Source organism: Mchenga conophoros, linkage group LG4, assembly GCF_057382185.1.
Source record: "Mchenga conophoros isolate Kocher_MC1m ecotype Shallow Benthic linkage group LG4, M_conophoros_male_GT1.1, whole genome shotgun sequence".
NCBI classification, from domain to species: Eukaryota; Metazoa; Chordata; class Actinopteri; order Cichliformes; family Cichlidae; genus Mchenga; species Mchenga conophoros.
In genome coordinates, this window is record NC_140529.1 from 11,280,080 (window position 1) to 11,302,979 (window position 22,900).

General features: G+C 39.1%; 1 protein-coding gene across 1 annotated transcript; it reads right to left on the reverse strand.

Moving 5' to 3' along the window:
* Nucleotides 1–3,010: 3,010 nt before the first annotated feature.
* Nucleotides 3,011–16,016, reverse strand: gps1 (G protein pathway suppressor 1). Its single transcript, XM_085270288.1, has 14 exons — nucleotides 15,859–16,016; nucleotides 11,689–11,781; nucleotides 11,255–11,436; nucleotides 10,766–10,930; nucleotides 10,380–10,515; nucleotides 9,794–9,871; nucleotides 9,611–9,671; nucleotides 9,382–9,467; nucleotides 9,020–9,114; nucleotides 8,817–8,922; nucleotides 5,878–5,958; nucleotides 4,995–5,132; nucleotides 4,775–4,909; nucleotides 3,011–4,038 (listed from the first exon to the last, which is right to left on the reverse strand). The coding sequence occupies exons 1-14, from the start codon at nucleotides 15,889–15,891 to the stop codon at nucleotides 3,964–3,966; spliced, it is 1,464 nt and encodes a 487-aa protein (XP_085126414.1). The 5' UTR covers nucleotides 15,892–16,016; the 3' UTR covers nucleotides 3,011–3,963.
* Nucleotides 16,017–22,900: the final 6,884 nt, after the last annotated feature.

The following is a 22,900-nucleotide window of genomic DNA, read 5'->3' on the forward strand; positions in this document are numbered from 1 at the left end:
ACATGTGAGTAATGCATGCAACTATCCATACAGGAGGCATCTCGAAGCTGTCATCACCAACAAAGGCTTTTATACAAAGTACAAAGTAAAGTATTTGTACAAAGTAGTAAATATATTTCAGTAAGTGTGTTCAATACTTTTTCCCTGTATCATTTCTGATTATTACACACACATGGACATCTATGGTTGGATTTCTTTGCATGTGTGGATTGGATGACGTCTGGTGAGAATTTCATGTCAGTAGCACTTATATATATATATATTTACTTAGAAAGTTACTGATGTTTTCTATATTTATTTTACCTGCTGTATGTGCTAGTTTTCCCCTTTAACCCTTGTGTGGTGTTTGTATTTTTGTTACTCAGCCAGTGTTCATGGGTCTGGTGGACCCGCTAGAGTTTTGGCTTTCCAAATTAACACTATCAAACAATTTTATGTTAAATTACTCAACAGATGTTTACTTCATCCCAATTACAAGACATATGAACAGCAAACATGGTTAATTTTTTCCCTTTACCTTTGTTAGATCACATTTATGAATTAATGTGCTTCTCGTTTTTCTTTTATATAAAATGTTATAAATAAATCAGTTATAATCAAGTGGAGTGAGTGGAAAGACACAACACATTTACACGTGAAAAAATAATTAATTGTTTAATTTTTCTTTTGAAAAAAACTGAACACGGGTCTCACAGACCCGAACACCATACAAGGGTTAAGGCCTGTTCTGCCTACCATTCTGAGACCTAGTGCCCTGGAAGAGTATGATAATTCAGGTTAAACTAAATTAAGGAGCAAATCTATTGAACATAATTATTATAACTAGAATAGATGCGTGGGGCACGATGTGTGCAGAAAGAAAATGGCCTGAAAGTGGGTCAACTGTGGTCTTTTGTAAATATAGATCTAGAAAATATTTGCTAACCAAAGCTGAAATTTCATGGTAATCATTATACATGTTTAAACCAATGAAACATTATTTATTTATTTATTTTACAAATTGGGGCAGGTTTAATAGAAAATCATCAAAGAAATTGATGATTTCAAATGAAAGGACCCAATTATTGAAAATGAAAACATTTCAATTCATAGATAAAAAAATAATAAAATAAAATCTAAATTAAAACCATAAAAATGTCTTATAGATTCAATCATACCTGCTAAAACTTGCCTGGTGACCCATGCATGTAGAGATGAGTGGAGGAAGTCATATGAAGCATTTGAGGCTTCTTCCTGATTCAAAGCCTCAAAGACAGATCATACCAGAGGTCAGTTGCAGTTATGGCACCCAAAAACTACAAACGGGTTCAGTGAATCACAAATGATTCACAGAACTCATTGACTAAAGTTCAAACACAAAAGAAATTCAGTCTTAAGCAGCTGTGCTTTTATTATAAAAATCAGTGCCCGCGAATCAAAGTGTTACATTTTGAAATGTAAATTTACTGATTCGATGTAGAGCTGCAGCTATCGATTATTTTAGTAACTGAGTAATCAAACGATTCATTGAATAAGAAATAATATAAATAATTTTGTCTTATTAATGAGAAATAATAAATATTCAAAAGAGGAAAAAAACTGTTTAACTGCATACAACATTCAGTTAAACATGCAGTCAAAAAATCCCAACTAAACCCTACATGGCATGTTGAAATTTCTTTTTTGAATAATTTCTGAAATGCAAAAAATATATAAATAATCTCAAGTACAGTCAAAGTTAAATAAAATAAGATATATATATGAAATCTATGGCATAATAAAATGATCTTTCCTCTGTCTCCCTCGAAGGCTTTCTGGTGTTAAGAGGGGCATAGTTTTAGTGCTACTGAAAACAAATGTTATGATGGAGCAGACATTAATTAATATTAATAATCCGGTGTCCAACCTAACAACCCTCAGGTCTGTGGCTAGGAGTTTAATGGCCCATGTACATTTTTATTGGCTGCCTCTTTGCTCTTCGCAGTGTGTAAACAGACTCCGAGTGCGTTTAATTGTGCCAGAGTCATCATCACTGTTGCTGCTGTATTAGGAGTGTTGTCGCAAATGTGGGTGAAACGCTTGCATTTACATCATTTAACACATCTGCGGGCTACAGAGCCACGCACTGAACGAAGCATCAAGTTGATTAATTCATTTGATTGACTGAACAGGTATTCCTGATGTGTGCCCTGTGCTCTATGTGTGGATGCATGCTCAATCATGCAGGTAAGTAAATCCCAAAAGGTTGGTTCATCTGGACGCAGCGTTTTCGTCACTCATCCAAGTGACTTCTACAGTCTCAGCTGACTGCAGGTTTCCCCAACCTATAAACAGTACATTTGCACACAGTGGGTTTGGTGCTGTGAGGAGCTCAGATGATCATGTGCCAACAGGTTTATTTTGCTCATAGTGAAAGGTAAGGAATGTCAGAAAAATTATGCATAGTTAATTGTAATCAAATATTGACTTGCTTCATTGCTGTTGTGCTTTTTTTAATGTAAACTCATGTTTTGCAAAAAAAAAAAAAGTGTACGTGATGGAGGGAAATGGATATCTTTTTTGAATTCAGCACTCTAAAAAAAAAAACCCCAGAATTTACAAAAACTATCCCATGCAGCAGAAAAATGTTTTTTGCAGACCTGTGTTACAACTTTCACTAATGTTTACATTAACTTGGATTGTGAAGTCAGGGTTGGTGTGGCTTCACTGCAGAGTCCATTTCTTATTAATGGGCTGCATGCTACAGGTATTTAAGGTGGCATTATTTAGACCATTGCTTAAAAGACCATGGCTATAACCTTAGTCTTAGCTAACTGTAGGCCAATCTCCAACCTTCCTTCTATCTCTAATTCTTGAAAGAGAAGTGGTAAAACAGCTAACTGATCATCTGCAGAGGAATGGTTTATTCAAAGAGTTTCAGTCAGGTTTCAGAACTCATCACAGAACAGAAACGTCATTAGTGAAAGTTACAAAAGATCTTCATGTGGCCTCTGACAGTGCTCGTCCTTGTAGACCTCAGTACAACACTGAATACTGTTGACAGTATTATTTTATTACAGAGATCAGAGCATGCCATGGGAGTTAAAGGTACAGAACTGCAGTCATTTGAACCATACCTAACAGAATATAATTTGTTCATGTAAACAGAGTCCTCTTCACACACAAAACTAATTGTGGAGCTTCACAGGGTTCTATGCTAGGACCAATTTGGTTTCACTTAGGCAGTACTATTAGAAAACATAGCATATATTTTCATTGCTATGTAGACGATCGCCAGCTCCATCTGTCAATGAAGCCCAAGGACATATGGCAATTAGTTCTTAGACTAAATTCTGAAAAAAATTCAGATAAAACTGGTGTGCAAATTAGAAAAAACAGGAACCAAAGTTGTATTTTTGTTTTATTTTTTCACTTCGTTTCAGCAGACTGTCTCAAGCTAATTCAAGCTGAATTTCAGAGCTCATATACTGTCATTGAAATAGCAGTAAAAACCAACATAAATATATTCCCACGTACCAGGTTTACCCACCCACCCCAAAAAAAGCCCAAAAGACAAGGGACAACTGTGTCCTCACCAGCACAGTACTGGTGGAAAACAAATAGCTGTTGGTTGGATAATTCTTTGATAAAAACAGAAAGGGGCACAAATAAACAGAGATTAGATGGGTTTGGATAGGTGTTTTTTTTTATTTTAAAACTTTCTATTAATGAGGTCTCAAAGTGTAAGCAGGGCAAAGTGCATCTCCTACCAGTAACTTACAGCCTAAGTGCTGAGCTTTCATTCAAAACACATTTTCATCTGAATCTCCATGTCAGACAAACAAAAAGTTTGCTCCCTGTCACCTGACAGAAGAAGAGAAGTGGTTTTTATCTGTCTTTATGTTTCATCTCGTTTCTGCGTTCAGCTCACAGACGGTGGGTGGGGTGGTGTGTGTTGCAGAACAGTGAACCTTCCCCTTTGCGCTACAGCTGTTCACTTCTTCCTCACATGTTGGTGCTCATCCTGGTCTGACTGTTGGCTGGTGTGAGTTCACCCTGGCTGCCTTCTCTGGGTGGAGACTGAGAACAGGAGGAAACAAGTAAGGCACTACTCTTGTTCAACAGCATAGCTATAAACTCTGTAACATTGAATAACAGGTGAGGTTCAAAAAAGAAAGAAGACTTTAAAAATCTTATCAGAATATTAAAACCCCGAGTCCAACAACCATCAGGAGCTAGTCTTAGTTACTGCCAGCAATGTTGACCAAGTTCTTGCAAATGTGGTCGAGGAACCGAATGGCTGGTGGCAATGAGCCAGATACCCCGTACTCCTGAAGCACCCACTACAAGGATACTCCAAGGGCCTTGACGAACTCAGAGCAAGTCCCATCCGCCCCAGGTTCCCTGCCATTAAAGAGTTGTTTAACTACCTCAGTGATTCCATTGTGGAAGGCGTGTCAGTGGAATTAAGTATTCATTCACCAACCACCTCTATCCTTAGTTAAAGTCAGTAGCACTCTACCCGCACTATGTATCATGCCAGTAGATAACTGGTTTCTCCTCCTGAGTCACCCAATCCAATTTTAGAAACCCCCTCTGTTAATATTAATACTGTAATCTGTACCGTTCATTAATTTACAATCAAATACATTTTAGATATGCCATTAAAAAGAAGCTCATCACCAAATCACACGAAATTTACTGTAGTCAGACTTGATAATAACCTCTATCGCAACACAAAGAACATTATGAACAACTGAAAAAGAAAAAAAAAAAAGTTATTCACTACAATGTGAAGAGAAGAAAATGTCTCTACCTTGACGTGAATCTGGTTGCGCAGCACAGCAGCACGGAGAATCATGGCTTTGGCTCGTCTCTGGAACTCTTTGCCCATATGAAGAGACTTCTCAAATGTGGTGCTCCTTTGGTCGACATCCCTCGCATACAGAATCTACGAGCAGGTCAGAGTCCCAGTTTGTCAGGGTTCAAACAACAAAGTACCTGTGGCAACGGTTTGATGTGTGCAGCGTTTTCACCTTGCTGTGGGAGTCGATACGTGCATTAATGAGACCCTCCAGTATGAGCTGGGTGAGCTCGTCCTCCAGAGCTGTTACTGTTGTGTTGAATGCCTGAGCCATCTTGGTCATGTCTGCTGACACGTAGGGGCTGAAATACTGGGAGGAGGAGAAAACAGAAAACCCACACACAAGAAAAATATCAGTGCTCAAAAACATGACACTTGAAAAAGTTAGTACAAAGTACAAAGATTTATAGTGATTACATTAGTTTGGTCAATCATCTTTCTCAGAAATGCCTGTGCATGTTAAACAGTATTACATGTATATGAGATGCTTCCTTGTAACCAACACTATCATCTTCATTTACAGATCACAACACTTCACTAGACCTGTCAGCAGCTGCAGTGCCATCGTGTTACCACAAGCCAAACACGCACAGCACAGTACTGCTGACTGGATTTAGGCAATCAAACTGTGAGACAACACTGCCACCATCAAGTCACAATAACTGCAGATGAAACAGATTCTCCCTAAGATTCATCCAGTACTTAGATATTCAGAAACTGCGTAAATCCATTAACAGTGACAGTCATTATGACAGACAAGTGAAACTAGTAAAACTTTCAAATACCTAATATTTTATGTGACTATTTGTTGTCTCAAATATACACATTCCCTTGTCTTTGCTTTGTTTTTTTGAAGCCAGTGATGGTAGGATGTAATGTGTTACTATCGGATAAAGGTGGCAGCACTACACCAATGCAGGGGGCAGATCTATCTTATGGAGGGGCTTCATCCTGCCACGGCTACTATTTATACACCCTGTTTTGTCCCCCCCCCAAAGAATCAGCAGCAACTTGATTATCCTGTGCACGGTCAGTGTGTATGCAGTATGTCTCACCTGAATCAGGGCTCTGTTTCTGATCTGGCTGTACAGTGTCTTGACATGTGGTGCCAGGTACATGTCCAACAGGAGGTTATCCTGCAAGAAACAGCACAATCATATACTGCACTTTCTGTGTGTGTGCGCGCGCTCATATTATGCAACAGTGGGAGCACACACTCTCCTTTGACGCATATGTAGTGTTACTTCAGGGGTGGGCAGTTCATTTTCTCTACTGGCCACATTAGAAAGTGAGGAGGCCACATCAACAAGCTGAACTCAGTTCTGGTCACTATTAATTTATGTTTCTCTTTTCTTTTTGGTCTTGAACAAATGTATTAAAGTCAGGTACAATGTCTGAGCCTTCCATTCTGCATCAGAGCTCTGAAATATACTCACCTCTCTCTTTAGAAGACTCAATTTTGGTTCTTAGGTTCCTACCCTTTAGTACTTTGAACAGGCAAAGCCAGCTGATAGCTGTGTAGTGGCCTACATCACCATGTGTTACATGTCTGTGACTCAGTGCTCTTACCCTGATAAAGTTAACTATTTGAAATGGACTGGTTCTTAGCAGTTTTCTACCCTACCTGAGTACTCAAAGCGCTTTATGACACATGCCTCATTCACCCACTCAAGTGCTTTCTAACATTCACCGTGCAATAGATGCATCGGAGAGCGACCTGGGGGTTAATATCCTGTTCTAGGGCTGTTCGATATAACGACATATATCGGATGACGATATAAAAACGTCTATCGTTTCATTTTACGCTATCGTTTGTTTCGTGGTGTCGCAAAATAAACTGTTTACGGCAATATTTTTTTCATCGTTTTGATGGTCACTGTAGTGGCTATATTAATTTCTTAAAGTTCTCTCTTTCTCTTATATTTAATATAACCACACTACGGACGGACAAGCGCCTGTTTTTAATGGGTTGTCGTTAGCAACAACGACGGTAACAGCATCGCGTGTCTGCTTGTTTATTTTCCACATAAACCTTTCACAATAAAGCTCAAGATCCTGTTGAGAATTTTCAAAATAAACTGAATCATGTGAGAAAGTATGCAGAGTATTGACGGATGAGAAGCAAAAAAAAAAAAGAAAAAAGAAAGAGTCGTCAGGTGCTAAAGAATAAACCTTAGACTCAAACGTTAGAACAGGCTTTCCCCGCAGCACGCCGTGTAATAAATACTCACAAAGAAAACGGCGGCCGTTACAACTTATGTCTAAAAATGTGTAGTTTCATGCATCGGTTAAAACACTCAACTCCAGGTACGACGCCCAGCTGGAAACACTTCACCTATCCGAGATTCACAGAATTTACAGAAAATATTAAATTTTTTGTGATTTATATCGTTATCGGGACGATAGATGTTTTATATCGGAATATACGATTTTGGTCATATCGCACAGCCCTATCCTGTTCAAAGATATCTGGTATGCCCTAGGTGTCAAACTCTGGCCCGCGGGCCAAATTTGGCCCGCAGCCTAATTACATTTGGCCCGCGAAGCCATACCAAATTACTATTAGAGCTGGCCTACTGGTATTATACAGCTAATATATATATTGTTTAGTATTAAGCTTTGCTTGTTCCATATTCAGTTTTTCAGCAAAACGTGTTTGAGTCCATAAGAAAAGATTCATTCTTATATCTGGAGGAAGATTTTTTTTTTCAATAAATATTAACGTTAGCCCGCGACTTTGTTCCATTTTGAATTTTGGCCCACTGTGTATTTGAGTTTGACACCCCTGTGGTATGCAGACAGAAGCAACCAGTGATTACAGGATTAGTAGCACGTTTAGATGACCTGCTTCACCTCATGAGCTACAGTTCCTCATCAACAACATGGTTAATTTTTAGCACTGATATACACAACACATCCTGTTGTTTTATACAGTGCAAAACTCAAATTATTTTCAGCTCCAAGTTCATTTTAAAGTTAATTAACAAAACTGAGTAACTGAGTTGCATAAATATCATAGCTCTCGTCCAGAACTAGGGTCTGCTTTGTTTTTCAACCACAGCTCCAGATTTCCTGCACTGTCCTCAGTCTATCTTGGAGAGGGGCCCATTCTCATATTCTTCCAAACACACTTTGATAAATTCAGAGAATGAGTTAGTGTTGTGTGTTTGTAGTGATAGTGTGATGAAGCCCTTTCAGTCTGTTGAACCTTTCTGGACAGTTATTTGCCTACAGGCAGATCACACCATTCAACTGCTTATTTGGAAGTACTGACATCTGCTGGTCATTCGATGTACAGCAGCCCTGCTGTGATAATAGATGTGGACCACATACCAGTGGATATGCAAACGTAATGATGTGTCAGTTGTAGAATAGCTATATGAAGTGCTGTATAATATACACACATACACCTCTAACCATCTGTGAGAAGATCTGTTATTATTGAGCGATAGCATATCAAAATGCTCCCAAACTGCTGATATTTTTTGCCTTTTTGGTGGCTCCATAATGTGCTTACAATCTCCTTCCAAGCTCATTATGATCCTCAGAATCACCTCAGATCCAGTTCATACAAAAATGTACTTCCCGTGTCTTTTCATCAGCTCAAACAGGGCCTCGTTTATCTTTGGTCAAGTGATATTCTGAGGAAAGATACGGGTCATGACACAGGCTTCCTCGGCTCTACACGGGCCTCAGGGCTTCAGTGTCAGACATAACAACACTACCTGCTAGCAAAGGTTCAGCTTTCCATTTCTAGTGAGTGAAGTTCTTGTATTTCTCTGAATGTTTAGTTTTGCAATGGAGACTCAAAATTCAATCCTTAAGCACAGTAATTTGTGCTACCAGAACTTGCATGATGTATACCTTTATACATTTGAATTCTAACCCACTGACCTCTTAAGGGCCAGTAAGGGACAACTAAAGGACCAGATGTGGCCCAGGACCCAAACAATGGCCAGTTTTTTGTTAGTTTAAAAACCTTTCATGCGCTAACCTTCATTTCATCCAGTAGCTTGAGACAGGATGCATATTTAGACTCGTAGAACTTGAAGATAATGTCACGAATTTGAGGTTCCAACTCTAAAAATAACTTAAAGGAGCTAGGAAGAAAAAAAAACAGATACAAAGTATTAGCATGGATTGCTGTCCATCACTAGAACTGATTTCTATCCAAGAAATATTTGTACACCAGCCTACCTGCTGGAGATGACGTTGCGCTGAAGCTCCTGTCTGTCAAACGTGGCCAAAGCACACAAGCCCCCATACACAGCTACATTACTGGGCGACAGTAGCTGCAGGGAATACACATAATGATATTTCTCCCAGCAATTAGACTCATGCATAGATGCTCATATTATGTCCTACATTTTTAGGATCCAAACACACTGGTTGAGGTGTACATGTAACCATGTAAGTTACTAATACATGGTTACAAATGAAAGAGGATAGAAGACATGTGGGTGATATTCCTTTTTTTAAAATCTGAGATGCTAATGCTTTAGTGCAACACCCAGTGCAATGTTGCATGTTACATCTTCAGTTTTCATGTACGAGCTCACCTCTGGACAGTCACAGTGGTCAAAGGAAGCCTGCAGGAAGCACTTGGCAGCTGGCTTGTATTTTCGAGAGGCCAACTCGGCCAATCCTGATGTACCAACAAGCAAGATGAACAATATACTGGAAATCAGGTCACATTTTTCCAAACTTTATAAATACAAGACCAATCTTGGTTAACAGAAAGCAACCTCTTCAAAAATCACTCACACACACACACACACACACACTCACCTGCAGCACACTTTAATTTGGTGAGGACAGCTTGATTTTGACTATCTCGCTCTCCTCTTTGCTTTTAGGGGGGGAGGAGAGCAAAAAGAAGAAATTTACTATAAATATTTTATTACTCTTCATAAAAGGCTGGACACAATATATAAAATAAAAGAGATGCTGAAGTATGTAAACTGTGCTCACCTCTGCAATTTCTGGTGTGGACTCTGCCTTATTGACGTAGCTCAGCACGTGCGACCAGTTCTGGAGGTAAACACTAACCTGTGAACGCACAATTTAAGTCACAAAGACTTTGTTTACTCACGTGCTTAATCAGACAACTCAATGTCTGTAAAAAACAAACAAACAAGCAAAAATAACCCAAAAGATTCTGTTGTGTGTAACAACTTTTCCAGGTTTTCGAATTCTGTTAATTGGCTGAAGTGCTATCTGTAGAAAACTACAGTGACACTGAAAGTGTCTTGGCACAATTCAGTCTAAGTTATATAGTTCCCAGTACGTATAGGTCTGTGTACTGGGTACTATAGCTGGGAGAAAGTCTGGAAGTGCTGACGTGCACACAGATTTCAGTAAAGTGAAACATCTTGGGCAAATACTCATATACTTTTCTGATGTGCAGAGTTTTGCCAGAACCAGGTTTCTAAGTTCAATATAAACTTCATCTCTCAATTGTAATAAGAATTGTGATAAGGCTAATAATCCCTGGACAATTGTGTCAATGGAAACAGTGACTGCAGCAGCAGAGCACTGTGCTTCCTTCCTGCTGTACCTTGATGACATTCAGACACATGTTAATGACATGCTTAGCACTGGTGCAGTAGTCTCTGGCTCGAGAGTAGCACTTCAGAGCATTACTGAGGTCACCACAGTCCAGATAATGGTCCCCCAGGTCATCATGGCCTCTCCTGGGGAGAAGGGATGGAAGGTGAGGAGACGGCAGACATCCACAAAAACAATGTTATCTGAAAATGACCAATCTGCTCATCAAAAAACTTTGACCCTCACTAGTTTTGTATATATTTATTATTGTTCCAGCAAAAAAGACTGAGACAGCACCTCTCCTTCTGCTTCTTAGCTGGATTACTGATCTTATTCAATGTTCAGTTGGTCTTAAGCTTAAACTTTAGATTAACAGTAATGCTTTTGCAACCACACCTGATGCTCTCTTTGATGGAGTTGCCCTTGTAGTTCTTAAGATCCGTATCTAGTTTCTCCAGTTTAAGCAGAGCCTTTTTTCTGGTCGATTCAGCCCAAGCTGAGTCCAGGGGAGGGGGAACAACCCCTCCTTCAGGAACTGTGTCTGGCACACCCTGCACTTCCCTATAGGTGGAGCCCAGGAGAAAGAAAGAAAAAAAAAATCACACAGAAATATTTACAAATCTAGAAATTGAACAATTTGGAGGCTGGGAGTTAAGACTTTCCAAGCCTAATTTTAAATGCAGCAATGCGGTTTTGCTTATCCATAATGAAGCACATGTGATATACAACACCTAAGTTTTTGTTTGTACTGTTTGAATCATGCTGTTCTTTGCTACAACGCAGGATTTAAGGATTTAAGGAATTGGGAATGTCTTGTTAAAAAAAAAAAAGCAGCTCTGTCCAAAAGGAAGCACCCAATTGCTGGGAGAGGACTAGAAAGAATACCGTGTGGCCTCTGTGAGTTTGCGGTGAATCTCTTCGTAAGTGTCAACATTGAAGGTCCTCTGAACAAAGGTGAGCGCCATCTTCAGGGCCTCCACTCGGAGCTGAGGGCAGTGCTCAGCAATGAACTGCAGTCTCTCAATGCGCATTAATCCACTATAACTGGTCGCATACTGCTCCAGATCCTGCACAGACAAGGAGTGAAACATCTGTTCAAAAACATGTCAGAACTGCTTCGATTAAACAGTCAGGTAACACTTTCATCAGTGGATGATATAGCTCCGCATGTACAAGGATTTTAGCTAACTTTTGTTCATTCACACCCAGAACAGTTAACAGAAACAAGAATCAATTAGCAGCAGGAATCTGCGTCACATTAAACATTACAAATAAAATAAGAGATATTTGGATATATGTAACAGTTTGTGAGACAATACCAGTGTGGGGTTCTCCACAATATAGTTGGTGTCTGGAGCATTCTGCTGGTCCTCCTGGGGATCTGCATCAATCTGCATGGGCTCCACAGACCCCTTAGAAATAGATCACATACATAGTTTTGTTAGATTCAACAACAGACCTGATCTTGGGACTAGATAATGCGTAATTTACATCAGGAAGCCCTCTCTTCAAAGGGCTTTTCATCAGTAGTTCACTGGTGCTTAAACTCGTACTGGTAGTTTACTATGTCGGAGTAACTGTACAGGAAACAATGTCCTATAATGGATACGCAATATGTTCAGTAGAATAAGTGGGCACAGCCCCCGCCCTATTCCTTAATGCTTTTATGCCTTTATGTTGAAAATGCAAAACAGGCGCAGTGATTTATTGAAACATATGCAAACATAAGCTTTTCTTGGATGGCAGCAGTCTTTTGTTCCATTCTCTGTCAAGATGATACCACACTTTAATAATGTTGAGCTTTGGAGAGGACAACCCCTACATGACAGGAAAACACAGTGGAATGACTAAGGCGGAGCTTCCCAAAGTGCGGGGCCCGCCATTGCAGGGGGGGGGGGGGGGCGCGGCGCAGTATGAAAGGGGGAAAGAAACCAAAAACCGCTTGGACACTGCTAGCACGGGGCGCCCACACAAACGCAAAGCAGGAGATGAAGCATCGCTGAATATGTTTCCAAACCAACTTCATTCTAAGCCAAAGATTAGAAAATATGATGAAGCACATCTTCCCTTTGGCTTCACCTGCACAAGTGCCAAGGTAGATCACTGGACTAAGGTATGATTTTACTGCATTGGCAGTAAGATAGATAAATAGAACTTTATTAATCACTCGGATTATTAAACTGAAAGAAATTTGAATAGTAAAAAAAATTAGAATAAAAATTAAAGGGAAAAAAGAATATAAACATAAGAATGAATAAAATATATATAAACATAAGCAATGTAGCAGCCAAAACGCCTATTGCACAGTATTTCGACTATTGTCAGTCTATTGAACAGTGATTAGTTGTTATTTAGTGTTTATTTGTGCAAACACTACTGCTTATTTGTCCCCGCCCTCCTTTGTCCTCCTGTTTTCCTGCCCCCAACGAGGAGTTAAACAGTTTGATGGCGTGTGGGAAAAAGGAGTTTTTAAGTCCTAGACATGGGGAGAAGCTAGCTGACGCTGAGCAGACTCCTTTGGTTATTTATGACCATGCAGAAGATGCCCAACACTGTCCATAATGTCTAGCAGTGTTTTTAGTGTCCTCTTCTCTGCCACTGTCACCAGAGTGTCCAGCTTCATGCCGACCACAGAGCCAGCCTTCCTTATTAGTTTGTCCAGCCTGGATGAGTCCGTCTTTGCTGTGCTGCTCCCCCAGCACACCACAATATAGAAGAGTACACCGGCAACAACCGAGGAAAGCCTCCTGTGGAAATACAGTCTGCTTTGGCCTTTTTTATACAGGTGTTGCATGTTGTATGACCAGTCCAGTTTGTAAGTGTACATTTTTCAGTTACAGCTACATTTTTCGCCAATCTTATGTTTTCTAAAAAGGTCTTGCATGGTTGAAAATCTGACCTTCTGCATTCATAATTATAACAACTTTGGTCGAATCAAATACCACACACTGAAATGCAGCATCTCTGTATCTCTCAAATCCTGTATCAGGTCTTTACTGGATTTATTCCCATTTCTTGAGGACATGACTTTCACACAATGTTCATCTCCTGTAGGTAGTTTTTATGCCAGACACATCTGTTGTCCAAGCAGCATTCCAAAATAAGCCAAATTTTGGCTAGTAACTCTTTGGGAAACACACCGTTTTTGCAAAACTACAATTTTATGCTTGTCAAATTATATTACAGAACAGGACAATTATTAGTCTCCCTATGAGTTTCTTTCTTCTTCTTTTTTTTAAATAACCTGAAGTGCTGTTGTCAACATTTCCAAACATCTTAGTTTTACTTTGGCTGCTTAGAGTATTTGACTTTGCACACAGAAATATGATGAAATATGAAAACAGTAGGGCCAAACTTTACAACTCTCTGATCTTAACAGCTAAATGTGAATCCTTTTTGCTGGATAACAGCCTGCAGTGATTTGTTTTCAACACACCTCCCAAGCAATCCCAGACCATTGTTCAATGGCAATTCTCTTAAGTGCCTCCAGCAGATTTTCAGTGATATTAAAGTCAAAAATTTGTGCAGGCCAGTCAGAGAAAATTAGTTGAGATTTAACAAGTCAAGATTTTGACTTGTTTGCGATTAATTTTGTTGTTGCAGGGTGGGGTCAAAATCTCCCCTGTGGCAACCAAAATGGTACTGAGGATCAAGTAATTTCCTGCGTATCAACATCAAGTATAAAATCCTAGTATCCCAACAACCCCTAGCTTCCAGTATGCATAGTTTTTGTTGAGCAAAATTCAATCTGGCTTGAAGATGTTTCGTCTGTAGAAGTGACATTTTTCTTGGTCTGCAACCTTAAAGTTCATTTCTTTGGAGTGTTCTACTGATTGTCTTCTTTGAGACTACAATTCCGGACTTGGCTAAATCATTCACTGGTATTGTTAGACAATCATTTTCTTTCCAGAGTCTTTTAAATCTTTGGCTTCCTACCTCACTATTCTTGTTCTGAACTTTGTAGCCAACTTTGAATTACTTGATGGTATTTCTCACTTTTTAACACTCGAAAACACTGATGATGTTGTATATCCATCTCCTGCTTCGAGAGCACCAACAACTATTTTTCTCAAATGTAAACTGTTTTCTTTTGTTTTTGGCATGACGCTTTCTCAAGTGACAGCTCAAACCCTTGCTGAGCTTAACTTGATTTTACAAGCTTTGAGCATTACAACATTACAGCACGTCATTGCACATCAGTGGTTTGGCTATGGCTCAATAAAAGGTTTTTATTATTGAGCTTCAGCTCACAAAGATAACTGCATAAAAGCTATTGAAACAATGTATTCATGTCCAGCTGTTGGACAGCTGATGCATTCTCTTTCCGGTAAGCAAAGAAATAATGTACCTTCATATAGCTTCCTGATTGACAGAGCTAACTCTAAACCTCAACTTAGTGACTGAAAAATTTGAGATACTCAAATTGAAATTTTAAGCTATTTTCTTACAATTGTGCCATTTTCTAGAAATCCTGACTTATTAACTGAAGATTTTGAAATACCCAGTTCAACATTATGAGTTATGAATAGCAAATGATTTGTGTTGTGGTTTTGTGGTTTTTTCCATTGCCATAAACAAGCTTACATGGGCCTGGCAGAGAACGAGACACAAATATCATGCTTAGGATGGACGGGTTCCTGATGTAAACAACAGGCATTTAACATTAGCTTGGCGCTAGCAAAGTGATACACTGAAAGATGGTATATACTGGAGTTTATTGACGTTGAAATTAAGCTATTCTTGACAACGGATACTTCTTACATATGTAATAATTGTGTTGTCTACTTATGGTGCTAGTAACTGCTATCCGGAGCGAACGAGCATGACAAGCTGCCAACAACAGGATATTAGGTATACTTCCGTTAGCTTAAGGCTACGACCATAAACACAACTGGTTCTTTAGTGTACTCCAAATGCTGTGTTATACAAAGACTGAAACTTGCCATGTCTGTGGCTCACTTTAAAAGCCAACCGCGAGAGTCACGCGTCGTTTTATCATTTAGGTGCGTTAACACCAGCGCTGTAAATGTTGTTAGCTAACCGAGGCCTTCAGTCAACTGTAATCCTTGAGTTCTGCTCCACTTCATAAAGCTTCATATCAGTTTTACGTAGAAGGGCTTCAGGGAATGTGCATTTTAAGATGCTTCGTGACATTTTAAGGGCCACTCCTCATTTCGGCATATGGCATTGCACTAATCAGAAATTACCTCTAGATGTCTTACACATTAGCTGTTCCTTCGCTGTAAGTCTTTTAACATGTAAAAGAGATAAGTGGATTGTGTTTTACACACTTATGGTGCCTAGTACATGCCTATTAAACACAATAAACAACTACTGCGTAAGTGGTCTGTAATTGTGATTTTTAACCACGACAACCGTAACTACAAATTCAAAGCTAGCCTGCTAAACGCTAGCTAAGGTGGCAGAGTTTCCAGCAGTCTTTGCTACAAAAAAACAAACAAACATTTTAAACAGCATTTTAAACTCACCTGAAAGTTAAACACTTGCACGGGCAAAGGCATCTTATGTTTGTCTCACTTAAGAATTGGTGTCTTTGAGGGGGTGGGATTGTAGCATGAAGACATAAATGTCTGGCGGACAGTTCAGCAGCCAAGCCGGACTGGGTTGGATCTCCAACTACTGGTGGGAGGTGGGAACTGCAACGGTAACCAATTAATTAAGAGCAAGGAAACTGAAAAGAAAACATTGGTATAGAAAAATATTGAGATTGAAGAAAAATTAAACTGAAAAAGGAAAGGCTGACATTTAATGAACACAAATTTGTGTTTTACTTCTGTTGTTTTACATTTGCAGTTATTTTCCCTTTTTACTTTCACAATTGTTTTTTTTTGCTTTTTTCTATCTGTTTTTCAGTTTAATCAATGACTGTTTTAATCATGTGTCGCTGTTTTGGCCAGTGGGGGAGGGGACTAAAGGCGGGTTTCTGCTGAGTCTTTACGGTAATTTGCATATAATTTGCATCCAGCAGACAATTAGCTAACTACCTTAACTGAACAACTTTGTAATGGATGTTACAAGTTAATTAAACTGAAAAATGGATTGAAATTGAAAAAATGGATGGAAGCTGAAAAATGGATTGAAGCTGAAAAAAAGATAGATTGAAACTGGAAAAAAAGTTGTAAGCGAAAACAAAAAAATTACAGTTTCAATTAATTGCTTTTCACTATCAATTTTTTTCAGTTTCAATACAAGATTTTTCAGTACATTTATTTCAGTTACAATTTTTTTTTTCAGTTTCAATATTTTTTTTGGTTTCATTTCAAGGTGGCATCGTTCTGACCCCATACTAACAAGGATCAAATATATTATGTGGGTTAAATAGCTGATTTTCCAACCCCTTCTATAAAGCTGCTATAAAAGGTGGAAATTAGTGAGTCAATCTAACCATTATCATTAAGATGAAAAAATGTCTACTAACCTCTAGATTTAGCCAGTCCATCATTATGGCTCACTCCAAGCTTTATCAAAGTTTTGCAAACGAACCAGTTTATGTTGCACTAAAATGCCTGGTTGTAAATAACACAACATTTGTATGTGCCAGCTTGTTTTCCAAGAAGCTTCAGAAAAACAAGCAAGAAAACGTGATTTATAGATTCAATATCTGATTTAAATGTTTACTGTGTAGGAACAGTTTATGTAATTGTTGTTTGAAATTAGTACTGAATGCTGTTCCAGATCTTTCCAGCCCACCTTAACCCTTGGGTTTCACATATGTGCACAATATAAATATGCAGCATATGTATCATTACTTAAGTAAAAAAAAATATGCCATATGATGCTTCTTTTCAGCACATTTGACTGAGAGACAGTTGATAAAGAGTGGTCAGGCAGCTGTAGCACTTTGACTTTCATTTGTGATGGGTCAAACGATAAAGGACTCTCAGTGGGTGTATCAAAGCACAACTAGTGAAGCCCCGTATCAGCATGTGTATTGCTATAAGAAAAAATCACGTGACAGCTGTCGTTTCGTACACAACGATTTTTATAAAGTCATTGGTTGTACAGTGATGAGGTATGAAACTGTGTTTAAGAGCAAATTCGTGCTGAGAGTAGAAGAGGAGGAGACTATCTTTGGTGCTGTTTGTGACTTTACGTTTTAGGGTCATCATCACCGGAACCGCAGAGGAAAAGGACATTTTCTCCAGTCTGGGATCATTTAACACTGCCTCCACCCCTCACATACACTCCGACTGTTATAAGCGCGTATATATCCTAAAGCAAAACTAAACAAAACATTAACTTTGATTTCCTGTTCTCAACTTATGCATCCTTGTAAAAAGTATTTTTGTAAATTCTGCATTTGACAGACTATAGTCTATTATATCATTTTGTTATAATTAAATTAATTGGAATACAGAGTTATCTTTCATTCAGTTAGCACTTTACCATCAGCTGGTTATGTAAACAGGACCATTCATCACTCATTTGGTGTCTAGATATCAGAATGATTGAGCAAAGTTCAGTCCTTCTCCACACTCTTTATAAACGCTGGCTGCAATCATTATTTAAATCCAGCAGTTGTCGCTGCAGCTAACAATGCAACAATGCACTCAAGGCGAGCACAACATGCTGTCTTGATTGTAGATGCTTTGTTTGTTTGTTTTTTTATTAGTTTTCCTTACACAATTCAGTCTTTGGCTAAGCTGATATTTGTTGGTATAAACATGTTATATTAAAATAAATAATAATACTAATGTTGGGAAATCATCCATTTCTACTTCTTTATAAATAAAATGCAAATGTGAACATTTTCTTCAGTTATCTCTCTTTAGATATATTTCTTTTCACAGGTCCATGCAGAAATGCATTAGGGAAATTAATTATTACATACAAGGCAACAAGATTTCAGTTAACATTTATTGTAAAATCTACTTTCTAAGGGAGGAAGAGGCCTTTGCCTTTGCAGGGTTGTTGTGACATTACCCTGTTGATGAGTTTAAAATGTGAATTTCATGTAACCTTTCACTTTGTTTTATGCGAAACTGGTCAACTGCATAATTTAAAAAGCATTAAAAAAAGAAATGTAAATTATGTATGTTGGTGTTATCAATCCTCATTTGGCTGAAATTCCATTATATGCATGATAAAACTGGAAAATCAATCTGTTTATCATTTTAACAGTCAAAACAAATATTCAGATGTTGTGTTATTGCATGAAAATACCAGGTAGCTTGGCACATCCAAGCTTATCCTATGAGTGTTCGGTGGGGCTGAGGCAGGCATGCCATTCCATCCTCTTCATTCCCAAATTTTGGAGGTAGTCTGTGTGGGGGCAAGTCTTGCCATCTTGGAGTACAGAATTTGGGCCCAGACTATCGAGATATGGGATTGCCACTTGTATCGTATCCATATCTCTCTGTATTGAGATTGCTTCCAATAATCACAAGCCTTGTTTTTCCTTCTTTTTTGCTTGTCCTGTTTGGCAGTGTAGCAATCAGAATTATTGTCTGAAGACCAAACAAAATGCCCAACAGATTAATTTTCCCAAGTGGACCATTACAGCTTTTGTTCCAAGAAACACACATGCGATTTAAAATTGAGAAGTGGGCACTTGCACCAGAGGGGAGGCTGATTAAACAGACTGTCCTCAGGGTGCCATTCAGTGTACCCACCCCAAGGCCCTATTTGTGTATGTGATGAGAGTGTAAGTAATGTAGTAGTGCCTGTTAAGGAATAAAACTGAGGCATCGGTGGCCAGGAAGGGACAGAGGAGGAATACCTCCCCTGCAACTCAGTGATGCACCTTTACCTCAAGGTCCTGCATGTGTGGTGGCATGATGAAGCAGGAAGAGGGAAGCAATTAAGGATGGAGGGGAAATGATTGGGACAGTTGGAAAGTACCTGGAGCCAGCTCCCCCCGCTGGCCCCCATGGACACCCCTGTTCTCCAAAATCCACCGAGAGCAGGGGTCCAGGCTCATCCAGTCTGAGGCCCACAGTGGCAGCACTATAGCCTTATTTTTCCAGTGAGGAAGATGCCCCTGGACATATGACAATGCCTCCATCAAAAGCTGTTACTCTATCAGTGCAGCAGTCAAAATAGTGTTCTCTGCTTCTTCTCCACACTTTGACCCTTTGGACCCATGTACTAGGCTTACTCCAAATAATGGTGTAATTGTGCAACTTGGTTTTGTAGAACACTGGCTTAAAATTTCCCCAATTAGGTATGGGCCCTTTTCAGGTCAGTTAAACATGGCATGCTTGGAGCAGACTGATCACATAATAGACATCTATGTTAATAGATGCTGATATAGCACCAGCACTTTACCAGCATTTTCAGTAGCACAATAAGTATTGGTTTGGCATCGACACAGAAGATTTGGTAACTTTGTGGCAAAAACTATGCAACCATTCAAAAGTCACTTAAAAAAAACTCTCTTTCCCATTCTGATGCTTGTATTAAATTTCAGCAGGTTGTATCAGTCATGTCTACGCGCCTAAATGCACTGAGTTTCTACCACATGATCGGCTGTTTATTCAATCATTTATTTTGTGAGTTGCTCTGAATTGTTGAGTCTGAAGCTATTAAAGCACAGATGGACAAAAAAGTGCCTGTACAGGTGGAAATTACAAATCGTATCTGCTCATGACGGCTACAGTCCATCACAAAGAGAAAGTGACACTGACCATTTTAATCTCTCCCTCTCTGTGTCTAATCCTGTGGATGCTGATCAGTGCACTTCACTATCTTCTGCTGTACGTCACTGCTCAAAATCCGCACCCTATTAATAGCCAATAAGCGATTAATTGTTCATTCACAAGTCATCTATAGGCCTGCTGACACAACTTCACCACCAGTGATGGATTTTAGCTATATTATGATTATTAATTATGCTGTGTGTTGTAAAGCATTAGTTATGCTTTACAACACACAGAGGTTCAAGTGTTCATAACTGTACAGCAATGTCACTTAATTATTATTATTTCAAAAGCATAAACAGCAAAATCTTAAGTTTATATACTACAGTTTCAATAATTAGTAAAGGGGATTATTTGCCCATTATCCACTATGAAATGCTGGTATATTTTAGCTCGCTCTAAGACACTGGACTTGTCTCTTGAGTAATTGTTTTAAAGAAGCAACTCTTTCATTGAGTCAATTACTAAACAGCCCTATTTTTGATTAATCTGCTCTTTATCATGACTAAATGCTGCTTCAATAATTAATCTCACTTCTATAGTACACACTGAAGAGGGAGAGGCAAAGCAGAGATCCTCAGACCTATTTTTTCCCAGCAAATGCCTAGTTGAGGAATCCAGCCTCTCAATTGTATCCTTACTCTACCTCAAGTCTCCTTCTGGTTAGACAAAACACCTCAACTGGCTCATTTTCATGTGAGGAGTAGCATCATTACTTAAACGCTGTGCATGAGGTGCAAGAAGAACATGACTGCACATTCTTTGGCATCATAATAAGACATCTGTTTGAGTATGAATGTTATATGAGAGCACTTGGGCATAGAAAAAAGAGCTTATATGAATGGGTAGATTGAGTAGAGAAGTGTGACACAAGAATCAGTCCTTTTATTAAACAGTCTTTTGTCTTAAGCATCTGCATTAATCTGCATTGTAAATAAAACTTTGAACTTTTCTTCAGAGCCCTGTGCTTGAGTCCAACTTAAACTAAGGTTATGACACAAGGGTGGCTCGAGAGGTAGAACATGTCATCTATAGATCTACTGATCCCTGGCTCCCCCAGTCTACATGCCACAAAGCTACATTGGAGTACGAATGTGTGTGAATGTTAGCTAGAAAGCACTTAAAGCATACAAGAAAGTACTTGTGTGAATGGGTGAATGTGGCATGTTGTATTAAGCGCTTTATAAGAATCAGTCCATTTAGCAGAAGAGTCTGTTAAACTAACAACCATTTTGCCACCATCATTTTTATAGGCTGACATTCAGGATAATTCATCACCTTTCAACTTTCCATCACATTTCCATAAAAGGATAGTTGTTGTTGAAGGTCTAGATGGGGCAATCGTTGCTCAAGTGTTGGCAGTTCGTCTTGTAATCGGAAAGTTGCTGGTTCGAACCCTGGCTCAGACAGTCTAGGTTGTTATGTCCTTGGACAAGACACTTCACCTACCACCTACTGGTGATAGCCAGAGGGGCCGATGGCATGATATGGCAGCCTTGCCTCTGGGTCAGTCTGCCCCAGGGCAGCTGTGGCTACAACTGTAGCTTGCCTCCACCAGTGTGTGAATGTGAGAGTGAATGAATAGTGGAATTGTAAAGCGCTTTCAGGGTCTTGAAAAGTGCTATATAAATGCAATCCATTAGTATTATTACATTGATAATGTGTTGATCTGGGGGTTCTCACAGAAAGAACATGATTCTCACCTGCATACAGTATTCCCAAGCATAGAAAAATGTAAGATATCATCAAAGGAAGTTAAATTCCTCTGTAACATTTTCCCAGAAACTGGAGTTAAGCCATATCCATTCAAGACAGCAGCAACCAGAGAAATGCCTGACCTACTAACAAGACTGAACTGCATAGTTCAGTGAAGTTCTACTGCAAAGGTGGAGCAAAGAATGGACTTCCTGTCTGGACAGTCAGAGCGAACATCTCAGAGAGGACAGTTCTCTTCGACTGAAGCACACATCGTGCACTTCATGTCCTTGAAGTCCTTGTCAGGGCGAATGACCAGAAAGCAGATGTTGTGAAGGTGCCAATATATTAGCTTGCATGTACCGCTTACAGCACTGCCGTTTCACATCATCATCAACATAAAGATCATTTCTTAAGATATGACCCAAGTATTTCACTTTGCTCCCCACATTCAATACTTGGTCGGTTAAATAAAAAGATGGAATATTTAGCTTGTGATCCTCCTTAGTTGGAGCAATCACAATAACACTCTTTTTAGGGTTAAAAGCAATACTGGGCACCATACCTAACACAAACTCTAAGTAAGTGCTGCAAACCAGCACTGTAGGGAGACAAAATGACCAAATCATCAGCATACATTAATAACAATAACGTTACCCACAATAGACCCAGTCTTACATGCATTTAACTTGACAGAAAGATCATTAAGATACAGACTGAATAGAGCAGGAGACAATATTCCATCTTGTTCAGACACTACTAGATATCTTCCCAGTGAGTGGTCTAAACCACATGCTTTTTAGAGGCATCCTCTCTATAACAAGTTGTACTTCTTCAGGTCGAATAATTTTGCCATTATTGAAACCAACTGTACTACTGTTAGTAAAATCTATTTCTTTCCAAAAAGCATACACCTTAATGTGCTGAAGCTCTTTTTTGCCATAGAATTTGCCCTCATCATGCAAACATTCCTTTTAATGAAGAGGCTAAACACAAGCTACAGGTACCTTGGTGTTCATCTAAACAATAAACTGGACTGGACTCATAATTCAGATGCCCTCTACAGGAAAGGGCAGAGCAGGCTGTACCTGCTGTGGATACTCAGATCTTTTGGAGTGAAGGGCCCAATCCTGAAGACCTTCTATGACTCTGTGGTGGCCTCAGCCATCTTTTACGG